Source organism: Eucalyptus grandis, chromosome 11 (genome assembly GCF_016545825.1).
Source record: "Eucalyptus grandis isolate ANBG69807.140 chromosome 11, ASM1654582v1, whole genome shotgun sequence".
Lineage (NCBI taxonomy): Eukaryota > Viridiplantae > Streptophyta > Magnoliopsida > Myrtales > Myrtaceae > Eucalyptus > Eucalyptus grandis.
Window position 1 is genome coordinate 1,304,438 of NC_052622.1, and position 19,488 is coordinate 1,323,925.

The 19,488-nt window shown below is 41.1% G+C and overlaps 3 protein-coding genes and 1 pseudogene across 5 annotated transcripts; 2 read left to right on the forward strand and 2 right to left on the reverse strand.

Annotated features, from left to right (window-relative positions):
- Positions 1-517: 517 nt before the first annotated feature.
- LOC104424381 lies at positions 518-1,456 on the reverse strand. Its single transcript, XM_018865165.2, has one exon. The coding sequence runs from the start codon at positions 1,356-1,358 to the stop codon at positions 954-956; it is 405 nt and encodes a 134-aa protein (XP_018720710.1). The 5' UTR covers positions 1,359-1,456; the 3' UTR covers positions 518-953.
- A 3,799-nt stretch (positions 1,457-5,255) lies between these two features.
- On the reverse strand, positions 5,256-8,466 carry LOC104426954 (L-idonate 5-dehydrogenase). 2 transcript variants are annotated; one of them, XM_010040121.3, is made up of 7 exons: positions 8,345-8,466; positions 8,061-8,179; positions 7,347-7,414; positions 7,007-7,243; positions 6,183-6,473; positions 5,801-5,988; positions 5,256-5,621 (listed from the first exon to the last, which is right to left on the reverse strand). In XM_010040121.3, exons 1-7 carry the CDS (start codon positions 8,407-8,409, stop codon positions 5,429-5,431), a joined length of 1,161 nt encoding a protein of 386 aa, XP_010038423.3. In that variant the 5' UTR covers positions 8,410-8,466; the 3' UTR covers positions 5,256-5,428. The 2 variants fall into 2 exon arrangements, with proteins under 2 accessions (XP_010038423.3, XP_018720709.2); XM_018865164.2 differs by having other exon boundaries at positions 8,252-8,358.
- A 488-nt stretch (positions 8,467-8,954) lies between these two features.
- Positions 8,955-11,968, forward strand: LOC104426955 (annotated as a pseudogene).
- Positions 11,969-13,885: 1,917 nt separating this feature from the next.
- LOC104424382 (sorbitol dehydrogenase) lies at positions 13,886-17,421 on the forward strand. Of its 2 annotated transcripts, XM_010036783.2 has the most exons (6): positions 13,886-14,102; positions 14,305-14,372; positions 14,828-15,064; positions 15,346-15,636; positions 16,162-16,349; positions 16,653-17,421. In XM_010036783.2, exons 1-6 carry the CDS (start codon positions 13,994-13,996, stop codon positions 16,843-16,845), a joined length of 1,086 nt encoding a protein of 361 aa, XP_010035085.2. In that variant the 5' UTR covers positions 13,886-13,993; the 3' UTR covers positions 16,846-17,421. The 2 variants fall into 2 exon arrangements, with proteins under 2 accessions (XP_010035085.2, XP_039160330.1); XM_039304396.1 differs by lacking the exon at positions 14,305-14,372 and having other exon boundaries at positions 16,653-17,165.
- Positions 17,422-19,488: the final 2,067 nt, after the last annotated feature.

Below are 19,488 nucleotides of genomic sequence, written 5' to 3' on the forward strand. Positions count from 1 at the left end.
TGACCCTCATTTCCTCATCCATAAAAATAAGTGCAGGAGTCCCAAGTGGATTTCAGGCATCAGATATCCGATGGGGCTTCCTGCGAAGTATTTAGTCATTTGGCATGTGCCGTTCTGGACGCCGGAAGTGGCGCCGATGATGAATCCAAGACCTAATTGAGGTTTTTCTTTAAAATCTTTTGAAGTCCTCGATTGATGAACTGCAATAGTCTTCTGAGTTTTCTTCTTCGCACTACATCGCTCGCCGTGTGGGACAGGGAAGCGGTAGCCCCAGAACAATGATTTTGAGAGCTACCGAGACATCCAACGAGCAAGCGTTTCGTAGGCGATAAGCAGAAAGAAACAAATATGGTCGTTTTCCTGCTTCGCTAGAAGACCCAGTCGCTTGAGGACTCCACATGATTCTGACTATCAAAAGTTTGATCCATAATGTTTTAGACACGTCACAACATTAGACGAACATATCTTCAATAATTTAATCATATAATCAGCATAATCAGGACTGAAGATTAATCCATTTCAAGACATATTTCTCTATTTTCTGTTTCCTTTTATCAAAGAGAAGAAATGGGAGGGGTGGGAGTGCATCTGACAGAGAAAAACACTAGCGGGGACGATCAAGAATACAAACTAGCAAAGGTCATCATCAGACGTATACGTGTCTCATCATTCGAGGAGGTGTAGAAGTCCCTGCTGATGAATTATTGCAGCACAACTATATACTTTTTATGTACACATATCATGGAGTTCCTCTCCATCTTTTCCTCGGAAACTGATCAAATTCTACCCTTTCCAGCTACTACAAGCTCTCATATGCGTTTCGGCATCGCGCGTGTAAGACTAAAAACACCCAAAAAAAGAAGAGAAATCCTAATCAAAACCACAAAATTCGAGGAGAGAAACAGAGACTCTGGCTCTGTCTGGGGACACCATGCACGCCCCCCTTCTCTCTCTCATCTCATCAAGAGCTTCCTCGCCTTCTTGGTGGGGGTTATCTTGATGACCAAGCCCGGGAAGACGTCGTCCGGGTCGTGGATATGCGGGTTCCGCTCGACGATGAACGGGTCGCCGCACTTGTCGCTGATGGTGTGGAGGGTCTCTCCATCGCCGACCACATATATCTCGTCGCACGGCCGGTCCAAGAACTGGCTCCCCTTGAGGCTATACGATTGGCCGTCACCGCGATCGCCGGTTCCTATTCCATTGGCGTCGTTGCTCTCTCTGTTCGAGGCCACCAGGATTAGGGCTATGAGGAAGAGAGCACACAAGGACGAGGCGGCATCGGCTATTGCTATGGTGGCTCTGAGGGTGCTCTTGTTTGATGAAGAGGGAGAAGAAGGAGAAGGAGAAAAAGCCATAGCTGTGTAAGAAAGCACGGAAGGAGGGAGGAAAAGAAGGAAAATTTACTGTTTTTGCTTTGGGATTGGTAGCTTTTCGTTTAGATGGGATTTAGGGGAGGGGGCATGCCTATATATATGCTAGTGTTTGATGACTTTTGATGCTACGTGTTTTGATTTTTTTCTATTTTTTCGTTTATGTTGGTTTGGGTGCGTGGGAGGAGGAGTCCATGGAGCCCGGCCGTATGTGTTGGGGGCGACGTTTACTTTGGCCACATCGTGTTTCGATTCAGAGGTGTTGTTCCTTTCGTGCTGACCTTGGAAGAAGAGGGCTTGAGCTTAAATTTTGTTCTTGTGGTTTTCACACATGAATGAATCAGCTTGCCGCTACCGAATTCGTGAGAAATGGGTCGTTTGAATGTCGTGCCAATAACGTTGGGGAGTTGAAAAACGGGGGAGTTCTATAATATTTAGGGTTAATGCATAAAAAATTTCAAATTATATCAATTACGATATACATATTTTAAAAATCTCGACTTACCCATTATGACATAAATACATTATAAAAAATATTAAATTTATATCAGCATGATAAATATAGCTTCGATATAACTAAACAACTGAATGGTATATTTGAGTGTGTTAGTTGTTGTTTAGTTACATAAAAAAATTCAGGATATTTATGTCATATTAGTTAATTTGATTTTTGTGTCATTGTATGCATGATTTAAGGTTCTTTTATGGTGTTTGTCCATATATTGAGAATCTTGACATGTGGGTACGAAACTTTCCAGACATGTGGGTCGATTTGATTGGCGAGGAAGGCGGCTTCTCAAACCCCCAAAATTTAGTGGAAGAACTCGTCACCATCCTCTGGGGCATGGTTAGGTGAGCAACGTTTTAAGGACAGCTTCCCAATTCCTCCGTCCAAAAAGTGGTAGTTCGAGAAGAACTTAGACCATATCGTGGGGATCACATATAATAATAATTGTGGTTATTATATGGTAGCGTTGGTCTTCTTCCTTCGAGATGCTTCTGAGTAAGCTTTTTTCATAGCGAAGTTATTGTTCTACTTTAACCGCATCAAGTCATTGCTAGTTATCCTAAAAAAAAAACCTTTATAATTCTATCGTTCCAAGTTTGACGGCTTTCTTTTGGCGATCCAAGCTATAACTTTTACTGATTATATATAATTCTATCAGCCAATCAACAAGCAGAATCAAACGTGAGTTTAGGGGGTCAGGATGAGGATCTTCGAAGGTAGTTTTCTGTACCGTTTTATTTGACTTGGTCTCAAAATTCTAAAGACCGTCGTGGCAAACGAATTGTAGTCAACTAAAGAGTTACAAAATCTTGCTTGACACGTCCTCTTGGGGGCAAATTAGAGGGACGCCTAAGTCAGTAAAGGGGTCCATCGATGAGGCCGGTCGTTCTATGGAGTTGTCCAAACCAGCAAGAGAGAGAAAATCGTCCTTCTTTCTTCCTTATAGACAGGTGGCTAACTGTCGCACGACGATTCAAAGAGGACCTGTAAAATCCCTAACTCGATCAAGCCAAGACAGTGACCCAACTACCAACTATATCTAAACTAACTAAATTACGTATCCTCCCCCATCTTTTACGGGCTACCCCTTGCTTGATTTCAACTCTCTCTCCTGTCGCTATTCAATCTCGTGCCGAGAAGATAAATAATGCGGATGAGGGGACCCAGGAGATCGAGCCCTTTCCACTTCGCTCTCTCCTTTGGGAGACTTGGACTTCGCCTTCTCCACGCGTGGCCCCGGGCAAAGTGGCCAATGAGGGACCATCTGACCGAGTCTTCCACTCGCCTTCTCTTGGTGGAGGTCGAAAAGGATACCATTTTCTCCGCCCGCGGCTTAAAAAAGCGATCGATACGTCGCGTGCGACGGGTGCGGCCGGCGTCCTAGACCATAGTTTGGACTGCTTCATTGGACGTCGAGAGGTAGTGAATACGAAAGTCAGACTGGTCGGACACGGCAGGGATTTTCGAGGGTTATCGTTGGAAATATTCATTAGGCCTTCTCGTGTGGGAGAGTTTAGACCAGGTCTAAGGGCATGGCATACGAACCGCACAAGCTGTTGATTAGTACTTCAATCGGTTTCCATCTCAACGCACTAGAAATGACACATTAGAATACCTTTATAAACATTCTTTTAATCGCATATGATAAAGTGGGTGATCTTGGAGGTTTGTTGTTGGCCTCTCCTTCTACCCTAGTTAGAGAAATCAAATGGACGCACGATTTCCTATCTTGGTTACTATAGGTTTCGGCTTTTAGGTGTGGATTCATGCATCGAGGAATCTGCTGGGTTTGACATACTTGGTCTGGGAAAGCTGAGTTGTAGAAGTAGGCAATGATGTAGACACTGTGTGGCTCTAGGCAAAAAGAGAGAATAGGGTTTCTTATTGAAGATGTGTCGTGATCATATTTTTTTATCAGCAGCAGCATGCTTGGAGTAGTTTATGTTAATTTTTGGTCATTAATCGTATCGATGAAACTCTTCAAGTCCGTTGGTTTCTTGATTTCTTGTGGTGCATGGGATGTTGATGGGCTTTATTGTGGGTTAATAATCACTTTTTGATTATAGCCCACTCGCAAGCCAGTCAAAGCTCTTCTCTATTGGGTTTCACTACTTAGTGATGAGAGGATAATATCACATGATTAGATTCATTATACGGGAAGATTACAAAGAGAAGCCGGCAGCCTAGAGTTGTGGCCTCTATTAGCCTTAATCACTGCTTTTTACTAATTTAGGAATGTTGTCACGTGATATTCTCGAGAGACGTCCGAACAACTTTTTATAAGATAGAATACGTGTCTAGATAAAATTTTATGACTACACTATGAAAAAAATTATATTACTCCTTTCAAGTTCGTTCTGTACAATTATCGACATGACATATTAGGAAAGAAATGTAACTTAAGGGCGTATTTATTTCGCAGAAAATAAATGACTTGGGAAATATTTTGTTAAAGATAATCATTCGTATCGCTTAAAAAAACGAATGAACAAAAAGATATTTTCATTATTTACAAAAATATTTAAATATAAATTGTTTTCGATAATGAAGACATTACTCTTTGAGTAATTCTTTTAAGTGATACCAGTAATCATTCTTAGGAAAATAATTTTTAGATCATTCATTTTTCACAAAACAAACGACATCTAAAAACTTTTTAAATCTCATAACCTTCTTAATTTAATCTTTTAAAGGCATTTCTTTGGGTACGATTGATGACCTCCAAGGACCAAGCTATTACTAGTTACTAAGCTACCTTGTGGTCCCAGTAAATAAGAATTGAGAGTATAACCACACTTTACATCTCTAATTTTTGAAAGTTTCACCCTAGCTAGCTTCTTATTTCATATGATCAAACGATTGGACAATGCAGCATCTTCCTTTTTCGACATTTTTGTCTCGTTTCGTTGAAAAATGAACAGATTTAATTTCGAGCCCCTACAGCTATTGAGCTAGACTGCTATGACTTCTGAGAAGGGTTTCGCAAGTCAAACTTTGATGATCCTTATTTGTCTATTTACCTACATATTTTTATCATTTCGACAACTTGTGCCATTGGAAGTAAGCGTATTTGCCGCCTTATAAATCGTTTTAAATGTTCATGCACTATCACATTAGTTTTAGTCTCAAATCATAACATCTCGAACAAGGAATTTAGTGCTTTAACTTTAGAAACTAGCGAGAGCATGATCCCCTTGTACCTCTGTTCTCCATTATTTTTCTCTCTAGTAAAGCGACAAAGCAACCACTCGATGTCACCGTCAATGTTAATGTTTCGCTCTGCTCTCGAATGGATCAGCGTTTCTGAGGCCTTGGAAGTTGGTATGCATCAATCGGATGCTTGATCAAGTAATTGTCATCTTCCTCACATATCATTTTCAAGCTAATTACGCGTATAATGAAATGAAGCAAAGATCAGCAGAAGCATATCTTGGGCCTAAAATTGCACTCCACGATGAGGGCCTTGGCCTTCTTTGACAAACATAGCCATGTTCAGATTTATTCAACTGTATCATCAGGAACGTATTAATAGCGTTGAATATGGCTCCTACAGGTTAAACATCACTTTGATGGCGTTCCCGCCACCGGCGCTGGTCTCAAAGGCTTGTTCGATCTCCTCCTGTGAGAACCCGAACCGGTGGGTTATCAGAGGCTTCACGTCGATCTTGCCGGTCTGTAAAAAATCGATGCAGAGAGGATACGTGTTTCTATACCGAAATATGCCAATCACATCAGTCTCCCTGCATAAGAGATGAGATTCAGCAAGTGATGACTTTCAAGAAGTTCTGCGTGAGTGAATGGATGCGAAGTAAAATGGAGTAATGCTTGCATGTAGACAAATTGCAGAGGCAGAGGGATGACGTTTGCATTAATCTCATTTGCATTGTCCTCGAAACATCGAATCAAGCTATGCGTTTACCTTGCTGCTGCAGGAGTAAGAGGAACTGTCATCTTGCTCAAGGCTAGTCCGATGAGGCACACTTTGCCACCAGCACGAGTCGCATTCAAAGCTGTGGTCATTGTCTTGTCATAGCCAACACAATCGAAGCTCACATCAATGTCGCAGCCCATTGCATTTTGGATGCGCGCCACTTCTTCATCCACTAGCTGTAATGTTTCAAATTAAGTTACTCAAGATGAACTGGAAGAACTTGAAAACACGTTGAATATACAACAGAATGTTTTTTCACTTGAATAAAAACGAGGGCTTTCCCAACAAGGCCGTGCAGCGGGCCAGGTCTCTAGTATGGTCATGTTCTTTAGTTTACAGAAGTTTAAAGCTTGAAAATTATGCTTATCACCTGAACATCTGTTGAGACTTGAACCACCTCAGAGGCACCAAGCATTTTCGCAATCGATAATCTGCACTCGTCTACATCAGTGATGACGATTCTCGGAGCTCCAAAAGCACGGGCTGCTAATAAGGTAACAAGGCCAATCGGCCCTGATCCTATTATGAGTATGTTGGTCTCAGGATTGATATTTGCTCGGCGACAAGCGTGTACACCAACACTGAGGGGTTCACACATTGCTCCTTCCTCCAAGCTCACATTTTCCGGTAGCTTGTAACACAGATGTGCAGGATGCACCACCTACTCCAAACAATTAGACAGGGAAAAAGAAGAGTTTTCATCGACTATGTTCACTTTATTTCTTTGTTAGCAAGTCAAATTTGCTCTACCAACTTGAACAATCTGAAAAGTTCAAGGAACTCGGAATAGGGAGCTCTACAGCAGCCTAAACTGTATTTGAGTTCCGAGAAGAGTAAAGAAACGTAAGGCCGTTTCCCAAAACTTAAGATTTGTTGCAGAGTAAGAGCAGTGTTGGCAGCACTATCGTCTAGGCATATTGTGCTATGTTGATGCAATGTAAATATAGCAGGAATGGGAATTAATAATCTATGCACACTTTACCTGTCCTTTGATGCAAGAACAAAATAACACAGCAAGAAACATGTCTGATATATGAGGAAAGAAATGTTAAAACAATTATTATACATTTAGTAAAGCCAATTACATTCATGTAAACCATAATACTGATAAAGGCTTATATAGATTTCAATCGGTCAGGCAAGGGCAGTATTTGGCTATAAAAGCCTGAAAAACTCAAACATCGGCAAGCATACCTTATTGGCAAGCGAACCATTAGTTGGCGGAGATCCGAAGAATTTCATTTCTGGGCAAAGATTATAGCGGCCATCTTTGCAGTGACGGCATCTGCCACAACTGATTCCAGGCTCCAAGGCTACACGGTCGCCAATAACCAGAGACTTCACCTCGGTCCCAACTTCTTCTATGATCCCAGCACACTCATGGCCTATTACCATAGGCTTCTTGACGATGAAGTTTGCACACCGCATTGTCTATAAAAAGGATTTACAACAACAAGCAGGAATGAGGTCAATGAAGGTATTTTGCGGACGCAGCTCAATACCCGAAGAATACGGTATGAGTAGAGTATTCCACCTTGAAGTGATGAACATCACTTCCGCAGATACCAAGAGCCTTTACCCGGACCTTAACATGGTGAGGACCTGAAATTGTATATAGAGCGTGAGCAGAACAACAAAGCATAAACTCATTTCCGTCAGAGTTTGAACATTTGAATAGTGTGGAAATCAGAAGAATCTTGTTCAAAATAGCATAAGTAACCTAATTATCGGAAAGCCAAACTAAATTCATGCATTTGGTCAATTCAACGGCCTCAACTTTTAGGAGCTCATGCTTACATTCGGTGACAGCATAAATAGCCATCGTCATAAGAAAAGCTCAATTAGACACATTCTGCTTCTGTGGCAGATACATAATCTACCATAAAAAGATTCTATTCACTCTTTCATCAACATTCTCTCATCGAAAAGGACTATCGATCTCGTTTGAAGGCACAAAGGGGAAATTATAATAGAGCACGAGCCGTGAGATCGCTCAATGGGAGTCCAAATTCAGCAAGAAGCATCATAGATAAAGCACTACAAGCAAAATGCAGGACGATCACCATATAAATGTCCCATAGAAAGAGGGGGTTCCTACCCAATTCGAGCAAAGCCAAAAATTTCTAATTCAGCACAATCAAAGACCTTAACAGGCCGTGGCTTGTGGGTTGGGGGTTGCTCCAGCTTCTTAATCATAGTCTGAATTGAGTTTAAGACTAAAGAGCAAACACGAGAGACAAGAACCAACCGAGAGGAGGGAGGTGGTAGGGTTGAATTTTGAGGTTCTTGACACCCAGAAGCCAAGCTGCCATATTGGTCTCCTCCTCTGCATCTGCTTTGGCCTGTATCTCCATGATGATCACCAACCTGAGAGAGAGAGAGAGAGAGAGAGATGATGATGATGATGCTAGAATGAAAAAAGGAGGCTTTGGAATTCACTGTTCATGGAAGTTGTATATTGCAGTCAGTTCAACTTCATCCCATCAGTCCTACGAGGACGACCAGATCATCGGGATGAGAGGGATGACTCACCTCCTATGCAACACCACATGCGGGGTGCTTTTGTCTGTTTCCTTGCGGAAGCTCGAGAATGACATTTCCGTCTCCACACAAACCAGTCATAATAAAGAGATTATCTTGACTATTGAGAGATTACAGAAGCGGTCGGACCCTTTAAAAACTTCGGAGCAAGCACGCTCGTTCGAGCCCACTGAACGGTTTGCTTTCTCGGTGTTGGTCTGGCTGGCCAAATATGTTTTCTTCTACTGACTATTCATTCATGTCTTTCTATTTTCTAAACTTGAAAATTTAGAAAAAAGATGAGGTAGCAAAAACCATAAAAATTATATTTGATTCTTGCTTCCGGTATTGAGTTGGAGATTGATAATATTTTAAGAGATTGAAAACAAAATTTATGTTAAAATCACACGAAGTAAAAGTACAAAAAGAGCAAAAGATAAAGAAACTACTCTCTGTACAAATGAACTAAAACAATTTTTATTTTATTTTTGTTCTTTTTATTGTTTTGATGCGCTTGTTCCTGTTGGATAATGGCAATGACTGGATTCTGGAGCCCGCAGAGGATGAATAGGAGCGAATCTGCCAAATTTAGCAGTCCCGATAGAAATTTGTTACCCATTTCGGCTCGAACAGAGGAATAAGATCCTACTCTTGTTCTCATCCAGCACCTGCTCCTCCTTTTTCCCTCCTTCGTCTCCAGTTCATCCCAGGCTCGCAAGGCATTGACTTCAGTTGACACCTAAAAGAAAAGAGTGATCTTTTCGAGTGCCTTGAGCAAGAGAGGAGTAGCAAAAGGGCAAAGGAGAAAACATGGCTGCTTGGCTTGTTGATCTCAACACCCTCAAGATTCAACGTTTCACTCTCGGTCATAAGCTCTTAATCTCTTTTCGATGTTCTTTCTGCCTGTGAGGGTGTTGATGGTTTCTTTTGAATGTAATGTGCATTCTTTTCGTCGGTTTCTTGATAATCCATGTGCGGCATTTTGGATTGATCTGTGCTTTATACGTGCAAATAGGCCCCCATGATGTCAGAGTCAGGATGAAGGCTGTTGGCATATGTGGGAGTGACGTTCACTGCCTGAAGGTTGTGGTTTTATGACTGTAATCTGTCTTCTTTATTGCTTTCTTCCCCTTCTGTTAATGATAGTCTATTGGCTATGGCTCGGGTTGGCGACTTAATTTCATGTAAATTGCGCAAAATAAGCTGGTGAAGGGAAGAAAAAAGGACTAGTTGGTACACTGTTTTTTTTTAAAGGGCTACTCAATGAGAGAGGACATTTTAGACACCGGCACATTAGTTTAAAATAAAAAAAGAATGATTCATACAGCTCGGTTGAGGGATTCCTTTATATGCAGGACCATATGGACTGAAATGCAGTGAGGAAGATTTTTCTTCTTGGTTAGCAATAACCATGATTCCATCTTTAGTAAAATCACATCTCACAAGTTGCACTTGGCTAGTAAATGGATTTCTTTTACACTTGCTCTCTTTTGATTGTTTCTTTGCCTCGCAGACGCTAAGATACACGCTTTTTATGGTGAAAGAACCAATGGTGATCGGGCATGAGAGTGCAGGGATCGTAGAAGAAGTGGGGAGTGAAGTCAGGACATTAGTTCCGGGTGATCGAGTGGCGCTAGGGCCTGGGATCAGCTGTCGGCATTGTGATCATTGTAAAGAAGGACGACACAATCTCTGTCCTGACATGGAGTTCTTTGCCACTACTCCCGTACACGGTTCTCTTGCCAGTCAGGTAAAAAAATAGAATATTGTTTCACCATCTGCTGTTTGACATATTCTCTGATAGTAAATGTCGTGTCATGACATAGCTATTGAGCAAGATTTTGTAAGAACATCTGGACATATAGCGAATGGAGATTGATGAAAACTTCATTTGGACATCCTTTGGCATAACTGGGCATGATGCATGGAGCCACACACAGTTACATGAAACTGGGTCCCATATACTGTTAGATTGGTGAGATGCATCTAGACCCTTGGGCAGTGTTGAGAGTACCTCTCTTTCTATTGACAGGTGGTGCATCCCGCAAACCTTTGTTTTAAGCTTGCAGACGATGTGAGCTTGGAGTAAGGGGCAATATGCGAGCCCTCGAGTGTTGGAGTTCATGCTTGTCGCCGAGCTAATGTCGGTCCAGAGACAAATGTTTTGGTAATGGGTGCAGGGCCTATAGGGCTTGTTACTATGTTAGCTGCCCGTGCTTTTGGAGTACCCAGAATTGTCATTGTGGATGTCGATGACCACCGCTTATCAGTTGCAAAATATCTGGCTGCAGATGATATCGTGAAAGTTTCTACAGATATGAAGGTATGCTATACCAAATTTGAAGTAAGCATCATTCTGTTGTTTTTCATTGAACTAACAAGCTGAAGCTAGTGATTGGGGTCTGCATGTTAGGGCCTTTTGCATAATTTGTGTTGATTATGACTTGTTACTGGTTGAGGTGCTCATCTGCCTATACGGTTCAGTCTGTCAAGTTGTTTGTGAAATAATTGGAGAATAATAATTAAGAAAACTTGCCTCTCTTGTGCTATAATACAGCCTAGAAGCACGCCTCTGTAGTACTGTTTGTAAAGAATAAGTTGTGGAAGTTCTTCGACGAATCTATTTTCATTACCATTTCATGGTTTTGGTTTGCTTTTCCTCGTTGTTATCAGAGAATGGCATGACCGAATGGTTCGATCTAGCAGTCTGTAAGCCCTTATAAGTTCATATCTCAAACTTGAGAAAATGACATTCTCACTTGCTCTCGAGTTCATTGTCTTGAGTTTGCCCTTCTGCAGGACGTATCCGAGGTGGTAGCGCTGATACAAAAACTAACGGCAACAGAGATTGACATTGCTGTGCTGGTTTTAATAAAACTATGTCAACAGCATTGAATGCCACTTGATCTGGCTGCAAAGTTTGCCTCGTGGGAATGGGTCATAACTAAATGACTGTCCCGCTAACTCCTGCCGCTGCAAGGTCTATTTTTTCCCTCCTGTATTATTTTCCCCAGCTATGTCACAAATGCCGCTGCAATGTGCTCTGCTAATGTTAGCCAAGGGCTGGCCAGATATGGGCCCGAGCTTTTTACTGCCTAACGATGCTTCGATGGATATATTTGTAACTGAGCAACTATATATCCAAAGATAGCGTGTCAAAATGGCGGCAGGTTAATCGTCGAGAGACAAGTGCTCACATTTGAAGACTAGCATAAGAAGTGTTCCACTGTTACATCTGAATATAAGGAACAAACTCGGTATCTTTGCTCATCCGTGCATACTTTGATGACCTGCAGGGAGGTCAATGTGATTGGCATATGGTACAAGAACACATGGCCTCTCTGTAAGAACAGAATTGCGGCAAGAAATTTCCATCACGCAGTGAAGTGCCTTGGCTGGTGACATGTAAATATTAGTAGACCACATGTTCAATTCCTTATAACGTGAACCTGAGAACAATTACTAGACTGTAAGGGCTCATCTGAATGCATGATGAAATAACGTGGCTAATCTTCAGCCTGTTCGTCCTGTTTTAGCATCTGTTGTGGTTGAAAAAACCCGGCGGTGCTTCATGTGTCGGTGGACTGAGCTAGTTAACTTTGCTATTCAAGCCGAAATATCATGCCAAAAACTCGTTCATCAAACCCACATTGGCATTAGGGAGATCTCTTGAAAAGGTTTCTTGTCGGATCGTGAAGCTACTAAAATCACGGTCCTGTCATGTTTTGCTAAGGTCTGCTTCGGTTGTCACCTTTTTCACTATTTCACTTCTCTGTTTTCTGTTATGTTATCCTGAGGAAGTGCTCCAGTAAGGAGATGAGTAAGAGACTTGCTGAAGGTTTATTTGGCACGTAGAAAACAGTGATTTTGAGAGAAGCTAGTGAATCTTAATACAGAGAGGTTCATGTCAGAAAGGTAAAAACAAGGGAGACCTTTCCTGTTACACAGGCTGGCGGGGGAATTAAGAGTACAGTCTCATCCTTTGCCATTAGAGGAAAATGATGCGTGTTTCGGAATGCAGGCTTTAGTCAAAGTCAAAGGCTCCATTTATTTTATAAAAAATAATTTTTGAAATAATATTTTCCCCATTTTTCAGCGTATAGTTCGCTTAATCAAATTAGTCGACAGAAAATGTTTTCCTAATTTATAAAAAAAAAACCTTATACTTGAATTTAGGAAAATAATTTTCTTTTAAAAAAATTAGAAATCATTTTTCAAAATATGAATAGAAATTGGCGCTTGGGTGCGAGAATCCCGATGCTTGTTCCTTTGCTCTTCACAGAAAACCGGGTCAAGTCCACCAAGGCCAAGATCGAGTCCAAAGAGGTCAAGCTTAGGGATGTGTAAAAGAACTGGAAATTGGTTGACTCGGATTGAACTGGCGATTTCCATAAAGATTGGTCTGTCCCAGTTTCAAAGGTAGACCCACCCACCTAAACTAGACTGGTATATATATATATACACTGATGATGATTTCTACAACTTTGAAGGGAAATTAACCTTTCATTTTTTTGCCAATAAAGTATTGTTAATGTTTTCTCTCAATTTCAAGGTCTCTTACGATGGACTTGCTTCTTCAATGTCTTAACGATGACATTGATGATCTCTTCTTGTTGTCTAGATTGAGATTCATCTCCACTATTATCATCGTCCTCTCTTTTGAGCCTAGTTTTCTCTTGCTTGTTCTTCAATGCCTTTGCGCTAACATCCATGGCCCGAAACTTCAGCATAATCTCACGGTAAAGATTTCAATTTAATGGGTAGAATCACCAACTACACTCCTACACATATATAAGAGTCCCTTCTACATCATTTTTTTTTATGAGGATCACATGCTTAGTGTGGCGTCCGTACAATACACGTTAGAAACATTTTACAATCATGCAATCAACACGTGGCTCTCGGTTCCCATTTTTCAGTTCACAATTTCGGGATGAGAACCGCCTGATTTAAAACCGATCACCTTTAGTTGAGCTTACCTTCCGTGGCCACTCACCTCCACTTCCATGCCTCCTCAATTCCCGCTGGAACTGTCGCCCACAATAATAAATCCCTTTATTAGTCCTTTCTTTCAAACTTTCCCCCAAAAAATATGAAAATAATATGTGATTTTGCATTCCGATAATGAGTTGGAATTTTTCCAATGATTCTCGCTATTAAAAGGGAGATGGATAAAATCTAAAGAAAATTAAAAATAAAAAAATAAAATTCATGCTAAAAGCCACATGAAGCAAAAGTACAAAAGAGCAAAAGAAAAAGGAAACTTATTTTCTTGATAATTGAAGTAAAACAATTGCTAAAGTAATTTTCATTTTATGGCAAATCGTCATTGGCCTTGCCATTGGTGAAGCAGAGTCAGGAACGACGTGGAAGTCTTAACCTTTTTGTTTTTTCCTTGAGCTTCTTTTTCTGAGGTTGCTCGTTCACGTGGGCTGGTTCCCACGACTGGATTCTGAAGCCAGCAGAGATCGGATCGGATCGGGTGGAATCTGACAAATAAGGCAGACCCCACTTGAGATAATAACCATTTGTTCCATATTTCGACCAGAACAGAGGATAAAAAACCCCTGTTCGTCCTGGATTCACAGGGCTTTGGACTTGACTATCAGAGGAAAGGAGTGAGCTTTCCGGGTGCCTCGAGCGACGAGAGAGAAGTAGCAAATGGGCAAAGGTGGCATGTCTCGCGAGGGTGGCGATGAAGAGAACATGGCTGCTTGGCTCGTTGGTCTCAACACCCTCAAGATTCAACCTTTCACCCTCCCTCCACTTGGTCATATGAGCTCTCAATCTCCTTTTTGATGTTCTTTTTTCTTTCCTCGGGAACTTCTAGTTTCAGTGTTGATGTTTTGCCTATTTGGGTTGTGAGAGTGTTAATGGTTATTTTTGTGTGCTTTGTGCATCCTTTTTGGTCGGTTTCTTGATGACTCGTGTGCGGGATTCTGGGTTAATCCGGTGCTTTTTATGTCAAATAGGCCCCTATGATGTCAGAGTCAGCATGAAGGCTGTTGGTATATGTGGGAGTGACGTTCACTATCTGAAGGTTATGGTTTTATGACTGTAATCTGTCTTCTTTATTGATTTCTGCTCCTTCTGTTAATGATAGTCTATTAGCTAAGGCTCGGGATGGCAACTTACTTTCATGTGGATTGTGCAAAATAAGCTGGGGAAGGGAAGAAAAAGGACTAGTTGGTACACTGATATGACTCTGATGAGTCACAGATTGGGGACTTGATTTTACGAAGGGCTATTCAATGAGAGAGGACATTTTAGATACTGGTACATCAATTAAAAAAAGAATGATTGATCAAACTCGGTTGAGGGATTCCCTTATATGTTGGGCCATATGGATTGTGAAATGTAGTGAGGAAGATATTTCTCTTTGGTTAGCAATACCTATGATTTCATCTTTAGTAAAATCACATCTCACAAGTTGCACTTGGCTTATAAATAGATTTTTTTACACTTGCTCTCTTTTGATTGTTTTTTGACTTGCAGACCCTAAGATGTGCGCATTTCGTGGTGAAAGAGCCTATGGTGATTGGGCATGAGTGTGCAGGGATCATAGAAGAAGTGGGGAGTGAAGTCAAGACATTGGTTCCAGGTGATCGAGTGGCTTTAGAGCCAGGGATCAGCTGTTGGCGTTGTGATCATTGTAAAGAAGGCCGATACAATCTCTGTCCTGACATGAAGTTCTTTGCCACTCCTCCTGTTCATGGTTCTCTCGCCAATCAGGTGAAAAATTATAATATTGTTTCACTATTTGCTGTTTGACATATTATCTGATAGTAACTGTTTTGTGTCATGCCATAGCTATTGATCAAGATTTTGTAAGTACATCTAAACATATCACAAATGAAGATTGATAAAAACTTCATTTGGACATCCTTTGGCATGACTTGGCATGATGCATGGAGCCGCGCAGTTACTTGAAATTGGGTCGCATATATAGTGAAAAGGTGAGATGCATCTAGAAACTTGGGCAGTGTTGAGAGTACCTTCCTTTCTATTGACAGGTGGTGCATCCGGCAGACCTTTGTTTTAAGCTTCCAGACAATGTGAGCTTGGAGGAAGGGGCAATGTGCGAGCCCTTGAGTGTTGGAGTTCATGCTTGTCGCCGAGCTAATGTCGGTCCAGAGACAAATGTTTTGGTAATGGGTGCAGGGCCTATAGGACTTGTTACTATGTTAGCTGCCCGTGCTTTTGGAGCACCCAGAATTGTCATTGTGGATGTTGATGACCACCGCTTATCAGTTGCAAAGGATCTGGGTGCAGATGATATCATGAAAGTTTCTACAGATATGAAGGTATGCTAGACCAAATTAGAAGTAAGCATCATTTTGTTGTTTTTCATTGAACTAAGCTGAAGCCAGTGATTGGTTTGTGCATGTTAGGGCCTTTTGCATAATTTATGTTAATTATGACTTGTTACTGGTTGAGCTGCTCATCTGCCTATACTGTTCAGTCTGCCAATTTTATTTTATTTTTTTGTTTGTTTTTGTTTTTGATAAGCTGTTCAGTCTGCCAAGTTGTTTGTGAAGAAATTGGAGAATCACAACCAGCAACTCTTGCCTCTCTTCCGCTATGATACAACCTAGAAGCATGCAGCTGTAGCATTGTTTGTGGAGAATAAGTTGAAATTCTTTGACAGTTCAATTTGCATTACCATTTCATGGTTTTGGTTTGCTTTTCCTCATTTTAATCAGAGAATGGCATGATGGAATGGTTCAATCTAGCATTCTAAAAGTCCTTATAAGTTCATAACTCATACTTGAGAAAATGAAGTTTCCACTTGCTCTCAAGTTCATTGTCTTGAATTTGCCCTTCTGCAGGACATACCTGAAGAGGTGGTGCTGATACAAAAAGCGATGGCAACAGAGATTGACGTGAGCTTTGACTGTGCCGGTTTTAATAAAACTATGTCAACGGCATTGAATGCCACTCGATCTGGTGGCAAAGTTTGCCTCGTGGGAATGGGTCATAACGAGATGACTGTGCCGCTTACTCCTGCTGCTGCAAGGTATATTTTTCCCCCTTCTATGTTATAGATGCCACTGCAATCTGCTCTGCCAATGTTAGCCAAGGGCTGGCCAGATATGGACGTGAGCTTTATATTGCCTAGCTATACTACCACTGACGTGCTTGTTACCAATCAACTATAGATCCAAAGATAGTGTGGCAAAATAGCAGCAGTTTGGTCGTTGAATAACAAGTGCTAATTTTTAAAGACTAGCATAAGAAGTGTTCCACCATTGCATCTGGGTTTTAGGAGAGAACGAATTTGATGTCTTTGCTCTCTCATGCATGCTTTGATGACCTGCAGGGAGGTTGATGTATTTGGCATATTCCGATACAAGAACACATGGCCTCTCTGCCTCGAGTTTCTAAGGAGCGGCAAGATAGATGTGAAGCCCCTCATAACCCACAGGTTTGGGTTCTCCCAGAAGGAAGTTGAAGATGCCTTTGAGACGAGTGCTCGTGGCGGCAATGCCATCAAGGTCATGTTCAATCTGTGAGGACAGAATTGCGCCACGAAATCAGAAATCACAAAGTGAATGAAGTGTCTTGGTAGGTAAAATAACTACAACGAATGACGGTAACATGTCAACAGGCATCCACATGTTCAATACCTAATAAGGAAGCCGAGAGTAATTATTAGACCATAAGGGCTTATCTAAATGCAAGATGAAATGGTGTGGCTAATCTTCAGCCTGTTCGCCCAGTGTTATCATCTGTTGTGATTGGAAAAACCTGGTGGTGCTTCATGTCTCGGGGGACTATAGCTATTGAACTTTCCTGTTCAAGCTTAAATATCACATCGAGAAAAGTTTGTCTTTCTTCGGCCCATGAAGGTAGGAATGCGGAGCTACTGAAATCACGGTCCTGTCATGTTTTGCTTAGGTTGTTGCCTTTTTTTTTTTTCCCTCATTTTCCTCTCTGTCATTTTAGCCTGACGAAGTGACATAAAGGAGATGAGTGAGAGATTTGCTTAAGGTTCTTTGGCACGTAAGAAGCAGTATTTTGCGATCAGCTAGTGACATGTTGCCTGATGTTAATACATACGGGTGATATGTCAGAGGCAAAAAAAAAAAGAGGAGACGTTTCCTTTTATGCAGGGCTAAGGGGGAATCAGGAATAGAATTTCATACTTTACCATTAGAAGAGAATGATGGCTTTCTTCTGATCCGTCCCTAGACGGAATGCAGACTTTAGTCAAAGTCAAAGTTCTGTCCGGGAAGACCCGTCCAATTGAGGAAAAGGCCGTCACAAAATGGAAGCTGACTAGAAAGGAAAAGGCAAGAAAAAAAGCTGTTCTTTGTTTCCCACGTAGGGTTTGAAAGGATTGTAGTTATGCTAGTTACAACCGAGAGATGCTTTTCACATGAGGGGGAATTATCAAGAAAGTTGTAAATTTATTATACTTATATCAATTCAGTCATAAAACTCAATCCTAAATTTGTGTAATTGTACTAATTTAGTTTATCTGACTAATTTTGACGGGTTGGCGATGGCATGAATGCTAGTCAGCGCCAGCCATCTGACCAATGCTGACGTGTCAACTTTTTAATAATTTTTTTCCTTTTCCTTTTCATTTTTCTCTTCTTCCTCTTTTGGTAGTGGCCTATGAAGCTTTGGTGAGGCAGCTTCGCCTAGATCTGGGCAAGGCCAACCTCGACATAGCCTTGTCAACCAAGAACAAAAGTTAAGTTGCCTCGCTTGCAGCTGGTAAGAGCGAAGTTGCCTTGCTCACGGCCCCCAAACCTCACCTAAATCTAAGCAACGTGAGCGAGGGTCGCAACCCTTCCTGGCAACCGGCAAGGGTTTTGCGGTCCTCACTAGTGTTCGATGAGGCTCGTTGGCCACTATGGGGAAAAGAAGCCAAGGAAGAAGAGAAAAGAAAAAGGAAAAAATATATATATATATATATATTGTCACGTTAATGTTGACTAAACAGTCAGCGTCCATGTTAGTACTAACTAATATTCATCACTTTTTATTGATTTTGAGCAGCAAAAGAACACTTTAAATGCCAAAATTTAGCATAAATGAACACTTAAGTGTCAAAACTTACGGTGACACTTAAGTGCCACTTTTTTATTTTAATGAAAAATGAGATACTTAAGTGCCACATTAGCAAACTCCGCCGGAAATCTTAAGTGACAATTTTTTATTAATTTTTTTTTATTACATGGCTCGTCGGAAGGCTGATTCAGCCAAAATACACAAAAAAAAACGACGTTGCTTTGGTATTATTCGAATTTCAATATAAAAATTAATGATATTAAATGAAATTAAAAAAAAAAAAAAAAAAAGAGGAAGAGGAGGAAGGTAGTTGGCGGCTGAGGGCTCAGCTGTGCTGCCACCTCCCGCCATTGTCGGAAGGTGGGGGAGGGTTGACCGGCCCCCGAGCCTAGCCAAGGGCCGGCAACTCTAGCCAACCGGTGTCAAGGGCATTGTTGTTGCCGGCTGCCTTCCTCCTCCTCCTCCTTCCCCTTTTTTTTTTTTTTTTATTATTATATTATTTTAAATTAAATTTAATTAATTTATATATTAATTATTTATCACATTAGCACCAAAACAACGTCGTTTTGCATTAAACTCGTCGGAAAATTGCCAGGTCGCCGTTTTGGCTAGATTTTATCACCGTTGGCACTTAACTGATCCATTTCACTCCGATTTTGACACTTAAATATCACTTTCTTAACTTTTTGGTACTTAAATGTCAATTTGTAATAAGTTTTGGCACTCTTGGTGTTTTTGTGTCAATTTTGAACTAAAGTTAAAATCTAGACCCAAAAAAAAAAGAAAAAAAGTTAAAACAGGAAATTGGGATGAATGAATTGTATGTTTGGGATAAAATTCCATCAACAAAGACATTGTTCTACGGAAGAAAAGTGAGTGACAACCTATGCCGTTGTTTGCCGTTGTTTGTGCAAGGCGTTTTCAGGAGATATAAATATTTTTTGGTGAACACTTTTCTGCAAGCTTTTTATATCCAATCTGAAGAGCAACTCTCAAAATAAAAATTAAATTGGGAGAGAGAGAGAGAGAGAAATTGACTTGCCTAACGCCTGTGGATTAGGCCAACCAACTTAGGTGCCGAGCTGCCACGACCCCAAGCCCTTGAGCTCTGCCAACGAGACCTTGAGGTTGCACAG

Bases quoted from the DNA above. Each gene is read 5' to 3' on its own strand.
- LOC104424381 (XM_018865165.2), bottom strand. From the start codon at position 1,358: ATGGCTTTTTCTCCTTCTCCTTCTTCTCCCTCTTCATCAAACAAGAGC.
- LOC104426954 (XM_010040121.3), bottom strand. From the start codon at position 8,409: ATGTCATTCTCGAGCTTCCGCAAGGAAACAGACAAAAGCACCCCGCAT. The intron at 7,415-8,060 runs GTTGGTTCTTGT...ATACAATTTCAG, and splicing joins CTACCACCTCCCTCCTCTCG to GTCCTCACCATGTTAAGGTC. The intron at 5,622-5,800 runs GTAAACGCATAG...TCTCTTATGCAG, and splicing joins CTTACTCCTGCAGCAGCAAG to GGAGACTGATGTGATTGGCA.
- LOC104424382 (XM_010036783.2), top strand. From the start codon at position 13,994: ATGGGCAAAGGTGGCATGTCTCGCGAGGGTGGCGATGAAGAGAACATG. The intron at 14,103-14,304 runs GTCATATGAGCT...TATGTCAAATAG, and splicing joins TTTCACCCTCCCTCCACTTG to GCCCCTATGATGTCAGAGTC. The intron at 16,350-16,652 runs GTATATTTTTCC...GATGACCTGCAG, and splicing joins CTTACTCCTGCTGCTGCAAG to GGAGGTTGATGTATTTGGCA.